The 6,872-nt window shown below is 37.2% G+C and overlaps 1 protein-coding gene across 1 annotated transcript; it reads right to left on the reverse strand.

Annotated features, from left to right (window-relative positions):
- Positions 1-1,173: 1,173 nt before the first annotated feature.
- LOC134375874 (putative olfactory receptor 10D4) lies at positions 1,174-2,115 on the reverse strand. The gene has a single exon (XM_063094626.1). The coding sequence runs from the start codon at positions 2,113-2,115 to the stop codon at positions 1,174-1,176; it is 942 nt and encodes a 313-aa protein (XP_062950696.1).
- Between the last annotated feature and the right edge of the window lie 4,757 nt (positions 2,116-6,872).

Here is a 6,872-nt window from a genome sequence, read left to right on the forward strand (position 1 = left end):
ATAAGGGGCACAGCACTCCAGGTCTTCAAGGATTACTCTTTTGCCCTCTAAACTCTCTCAGAGGGCCTGGCCCAACCTCTGAAAAACCATAGTGACTCCTGTGCATGTGGACAACATGTTATGTCTTTTATCACAGAGCAGTTGGGCTAAAGGCAGTAGGAACAGATTCACTATGAATAGGAGTTCTCTAAGCTGAGATAAAATAACCACATCTTGTGATGGAGGTTAGCAATTTTGTCAAAAGAATGCTCCAATGCCTACCTTATTCTTTGTGATGACTTATAAATGAAACGCTAATAGAGTGTTTGATACTGAGAGAGGGGAGCTGAGCGACTTCTGAGGTGAAAGGGTTGGTATTTCTAAGCAAGAGTAGCGACCATTTACCTTCATGCTTAAGAAAATTGGCCACAAACCATCTCTGGCACAAGAACCTGAGAGGTGTGAGGACATCGTTTGCACTGGCATGGGTCCCAGCAGACGGTCCTGCTGTGTGGAGCAGTTCTCAGTGTGTGCACATGGACACTGCAGAGGTCTTCTCGGGGTGGCTCACTGCTTCCTCAACACCCACCCTTCACTGCTGATCTCAGATTGTTAATTCAACTTGTGCCCTGAGGGGACCCATCCCACATCAAAGTCTGTTCTTAAACTATCATCAACATAGACTTGAAAAGTGTGTTTTCAAAAGCCTCTATGACAACAGTCAGCAAATTATGGCCTGTGCAGCAAATCCTGACCACCACCTGTTTTGTAAATAAAGTTTTGTTGGTACATGGCCTCCCTCATTTGTTTGTAGGAGGATACATCAAAAATCTCTTGGAAAAAGAGAATTGAAAGATAATACAAATCTTTTCATGAAGAATTACCCTCATATATTTTCTGTGGTTGCTTTCATGCAACAACAGCATAGTTGAGTATTTGCAAAAGAGATTATAAGGCTGAGAACACCTAAAATATTTACTATCTGAACAGTTAGAGGAAAAGTTTGCTTATCTCTGGTCTATGAGATGGAGTGATGTCACTAGTCTGTATTTGTTATAGTTGTTTTCCAGCTGTTTTTCTATCAGGAAGACCCTTACAACTTCCATAGATAGATTTTAAAAACAATCATTTTAGGACACAAATGAGGAGGAAAAAAAAAAAACAAAATAAAACCCACCTTTATCCACAAGTGGACTAGTGTCCTCTTTCTGAAACAATCTGGCCCCCAGCCAGTTTTTTCAGGGCTCCCTTAACATCTTTGTTTCTCAAGGTATAGATTGTGGGGTTTAGCATGGGGGTGACTACATTGGCAAATAACTGCACGGGGGTTACCAGCACTTCACTCAAAGATGGCTGAGTATAGACGAGGGCACAGGGCCCAAAGAACAGAGTGACCACTGAGACGTGGGAAACACAGGTAGATGCCGCCTTGCGTCTCCCTTCAGCAGAGCGCATCTTTAGGATTGCAATGACGATGCGGATGTAGGAGGCAAGAATGAGGAGGAAGCATATCATGGGCACAAGGCCGATGTTGATGAAGCTCACCGTCTCAATGATGAGGGTGTCACCGCATGCCAACTTGACTACAGGGAAGATGTCACAAAAGAAATAGTCCACCTCATTAGAACCACAATATGGCAGCTGGAAAGTCAACGTAGTGAAAATTATAGCATGAATGGAGCTAGTAAACCAGGTGCCAGCAGCCAGCAGGGCACACAGCCGGCGGTTCATGATGATGGTGTAACGCAGTGGGTAGCAGATGGCAGCAAACCGGTCGTAGGCCATTACTGTGTAGAGCAGGCTCTCTGTGCAGCCCAGGAAGTGGTAAAAAAAGACCTGGGACATGCAGCCACCCAGAGAGATGACTTGGTTCCTCACCAACAAGTTGGCAAGCATCTTTGGAGTGCTCACAGAAGAGAAACCAATGTCCAGCACGGAGAGATTACAAAGAAAGAAATACATAGGCGTGTGGAGGTGGGAATCAGACATCACAGCTAAAAGGATGAGCAGATTTCCTAGCAGAGTGCAGAGGTAGAAGATCAGGAACACAGCAAAGAGCACAGTGTCCTGCCCCTCTGTGTGTGGGATGCCCAGCAGGATGAACTCTGTAACCACCGTGTGGTTCTTTGTCGCCATAGAAGTTACATGTTATCCTAGAAAGAGGGAAAAATGACCATACATTCATGACTCAAGCCACTAAATTCTACTGCATGGTACCAGTAGATTCACAAGGATAAAAGCCATCACAGATCCTATCAATGAAAGGATAATGTTTATTGTGATTCATACTGAAAGACCAGCAAATGTGCCTAAAGGAAGTGTGGTCTCTGTGCGTGAGAATTGAATACTGGCAACTTCACTGGTAAATAAGCAGATTTTATTTTACCATCATCAGATAGAGAAGAACAAGTGACAAAGAGAGTAGAAGTATTGAGGACTGAGAAAGGCATAGAAAGACAGAGAAGAAAAGAAAATAGAGAAAACTAGGAAAAAGATGGGGCATATTTATAGTTTACAAAGAATTTTCATGACTATTTTCTCTTAGTTTTAGTAGACTTCTATAAGTATTAACAGTTTTGTTTTGTAGTTGATGAAAAAATTGTGATTTATGGCAGTGAAGTAATTTTTTCAAATTCTTATGTACAGATCAGGGAAGATCTAGGTTTGGAACCCAAGGATTCTAAATCCATTATACCATAATTTGGAAAAAAAGGGAAAAGAACCAAGGAAATGCAGATAATAGTAAAATCAATGTGTTCTCTGAATTGAAAAGTCCTCACGATTATTTATTCAATCATTTATTTTTTAATTTGGATGTCCTCATACATATTCTTGCCAACTTGACTAGTAGTTTCTCCCTGATAATTCTTGTGTTAACCATATCTTTTCATCTACTGTTGCTCAGCACTCCAACAGCTACACACAGAGGTGCATAACCATTGTGTTTCCCTCATTTTATGTCAATGCACACTAACATCACATGAGCTTTCAAAGAAGCATTAATAGCACTGTAATACACAATTTAACTTTTCCATGTATCAAAGTGTAAGGGGTTTTTAATACTGGTTTCTATTATTCAGTGCTGGAAACTTTATCCCTATCCCTCTCTCTTGCTCTTTCTCTTTCTCTCTCTCTCTGTCTCTCTCTTTTTGAAAATTTTATTTCTACAAAAACACAGGTCCTTACATATATAACGTAAAGCAGTCCAATTCTACTGTTTTGGAATTTATGTATCACTCAAGCCAATAAAAGCATTTTTGTAGGTTGTGCATCTACATCTTTGTGAATTTGTGGATCTCTCTCATACAGTATAGAATGTATTTTTTCCAGCATGTTCTTCATAAGGTCTCTTAATCTCTACTTTGCCCACCTAAAAACATAATGTTTCTTTCAAAGAAATTGGTAAAACTCTGTCTAAAACAGTAATAAATTATCCTTTACTAAAAGAGTAAGGGATATTTTACTTTACCTGATCTGAGGAGGGAAGAGAACCAGATGATCTTTACTGATTATTTCAATTCAACTAAATTTAGGAGAGGGACTTTAGTTAGCAATGTACAAATGTGCATAGAAGATTTTTAAAATATCTTATGGATAAAGTGAGTAACTTAAGAGACAGAATATTTCATAAGATTTTAGAGAGTATTTACGATCCAAAAGGGATTAAGAAGAAAAAATTCCATGTGCTACTTCAAATAAAACATTTTTTTTTGCTAATGAATCTACCAGATTCACTCAGCTGGACTCAACACCCTAAACAATTTTTCTCATAAATAAAAGGTAAACAACCCTCAAGTGCAATATCAGGGTTAATAGGTATTATGAACCAGAAAACCAGATTACTAGTTTTTGAGAAATTTATTATAACCACAGTCTTGTGTTTTTTCCTCTTCAGTGAATCAGTGAGTAATAAGACATTCTAAAATTGTGATAAATAGAACCTAAGAAATCATTTAGATTATGTTTTTTTAACATGTTTTTAGAGTTATTTTTCTTGAAATTTTGAATAAGTTGAATAAACTCTATTGATTCGATAGGTTAAAGGTGAGAAAGAGGGAGAGATCACTAAATTAGAGTTAAGAAATTATAGCACCAAATGAAACAAAATTAAGAAACGCGTAGGCATTAATTAGAAAAAAATTATTCCTATAATATTAAGATTTTTTTTTACTCAACAACCATGTATTGATCATAATCTATGGTCGGAAATCATATAAGATTCTGAGACATCAAAATTAATCATTCACAGATTCTTCTTTCAAGAAACACACAGACTCAAGGGAAAAATAAAATGCAAATAATTAAATAAATATGATACACTGTAACATGTAATGGAAGGCATTTACGTAAGATATTTATGAAATAACACTTCCTGCTCCAGTTCTGAGTGACATCTTTACAAAGGAGGAGAGTATCCAGGGTCTATACTGTGAAAGACCCTATAGGAAGGAATAAAGTTATCCTGATTTGAGCATCACATATTGAACACAGGTATTGAAAGTCAACTCTGTACCCCACAGATATGTACAATAAACTATGTTACAATAAAAAAAATCTTTGGCTTTAATCAGTGAGGCAAAATGATAAACTCCATATTTGAGATAAATAACTTTGATAGCGATGTATAAGATGTTTCACAGGGTGAATATTCTAGAATTGGGGAGACTAACAAGAATCTAAAGCAACCATCCAGGCAAGGGAAGAAGAAATGATAAATATTCATACACATGTGAAGTAGAATTGATGAGTCTTAGCAAATAATAGACTAGGTGGGAGGTAGTGCTATTAAATGATATATGAAATTAATTATAGAATGAAGATCTAGTTTTTTCAAGGCAAATGATAGGATTATTTTTGTACATGTTGGCTTTGAGGAACTTATGGTCAAAGTGGTGTCCAAAAGACAGTTAATATCTGGAGTCAAATAAAAAGAGAGATCTTGTAAGGTCTTGGAGTGAGGAAGTCACATAGCTACTGCTGGTACATATTAGGATATGATTCTTTCTGAGTTTTTTAGAGCCTCACTCCAGGTTCCAACTATCCCTTCATGTTGAAGAATAACAAGCCACATACATTTGTGCAGATGAAATTTCATAGGGTGAGTCAAAACACTTAACTGTGTGTAGAGAAGACTCTCAGGATGAGTGCTTACTTCATGTATGATGATATTGAAATTAACTCTAGAAAATGACACATTGAGCAATGATAGTCATTTGAATGCCTGTCCAGGGACAAGAACACTTTAAGTATGTTAGGATGGTGACTCTCAATTTTTGCTCTTCCGAACATACCAAAATACATGAGAACAATTATGCCCAGGGACACTTAACAGCCCAGGAGACCAAAATCTTAGGGTTTTAATGGGTAAGCCTGTGGCACAATTTTAAAAGTATAGACATGTCTTTATCATCATGAAATAAAAGAGGGCCACAGAAAAGTCTTATAAATTGGGACTAATGTAAAATAGATCTTAGGTGATTAAACCTGGAAGGAACGAAAAGGACACTATTGTTTTATGTCTCAAATATTAGACGGATAGATATCAAGAAAGAAGAAATTTGCCTAACATCATAGACCCAGGATCAGAATTTAGGTCCATTATATGTGGTAATGATTCTGAATTAGTCCTTTCTAATCTCTTCTAATCCCTTTTGTTATATTCAACATTTTACGAAGAGTGACATACACACAACACACATAAAGCACACATGCTCTCCTGGGGAAATTTATAGTAGTATTCTTGTGTACTTTAAAGGGTCCCAAATTATGAAAATGATGAAGCACTGCTATTCAACAGACTGAACTAGGAAAATGATACATAATATCTATGATTGAGCAGATTAAAGGTAAGCATAAAAGAATAATTTCTGTTTAACTTTCATAAAAAAATACCCAGAAAAATTTTTAACTGTCTCACTTACGGCAAATGGTGAAAAAATTCAGAGTAAACAAGAGATACAGAAAGGGCAGAGTGGACGAGAAACAGGATGGGAAAACAGAATGGAAGAGAGAGAGACAAGAAAAAGCATGTAATAAAAGTATAGGACAGGGGCTGGCTGGTTAACCTACTCAATACAGCGTGGTGCTGATAACACCAGGGTCAAGGGTTTGGAACCCATACTGGCGAGCTACTTAAAAAAGAAAAAATATATATATAGGCTTACACTTTTCACGTATATGATGCTCTGGTCCAAGTTTAATGCAGGCTTATTCTCTTCTGTTCTTCTGGTACAATTTAGGGATGATTTTATGAGTCCCCTTAATAAGAAAGGGTTCTAGAGACTGGCTTGGTCTTGGCACCATTAGAATTGTGTTCTTTTTGTGTTTCTACCCTTGACAAGTCAGGGTCTGTGTATATAAACTCCCAAACCAGCACCCATTGATATTCTGGTTCTTTCTGTAGGCGCTAATAACCCTCTCAAGAGTGGGTATCAGAGGCTTAAACAGAACTGGCATCACTAAGGGACCTGATCCCTTGGTGTCTGTCTTGAGTCCCTAAGGTTTAGAGATTACATTATTTTCTCACTAATTAGTCTGGAGAAACTAATGATTTTTTAAAAACTTGGACATAACCAATTAGCCCGTTTACACAAGATGATGAAACTTTTTCTCAGGACCATTTTGGAAGAGATACCAGATGCTTAGGAAAACATTCAACTTATCTCAACCAGATCAATTTTACCTGAAAAGCAAACAGGTAATTTTATTTCAAAAATTTTCATTTCTGACCCTTTTCAAGCTCACAATGATTTATAGCTCCCTTATATCAATGATTGCTTCATGAGAGAGCATAAAATTTTGAATCATAAGACCTGAATCATAAGATTAGAATCATAAAATCCTGACCATGCGATTATTGATGCACAAGAGTGCATAAGTTACTTACTCTGGCC

The sequence above is a fragment of the Cynocephalus volans genome, chromosome 4 (assembly GCF_027409185.1).
Source record: "Cynocephalus volans isolate mCynVol1 chromosome 4, mCynVol1.pri, whole genome shotgun sequence".
Classification (NCBI taxonomy): domain Eukaryota; kingdom Metazoa; phylum Chordata; class Mammalia; order Dermoptera; family Cynocephalidae; genus Cynocephalus; species Cynocephalus volans.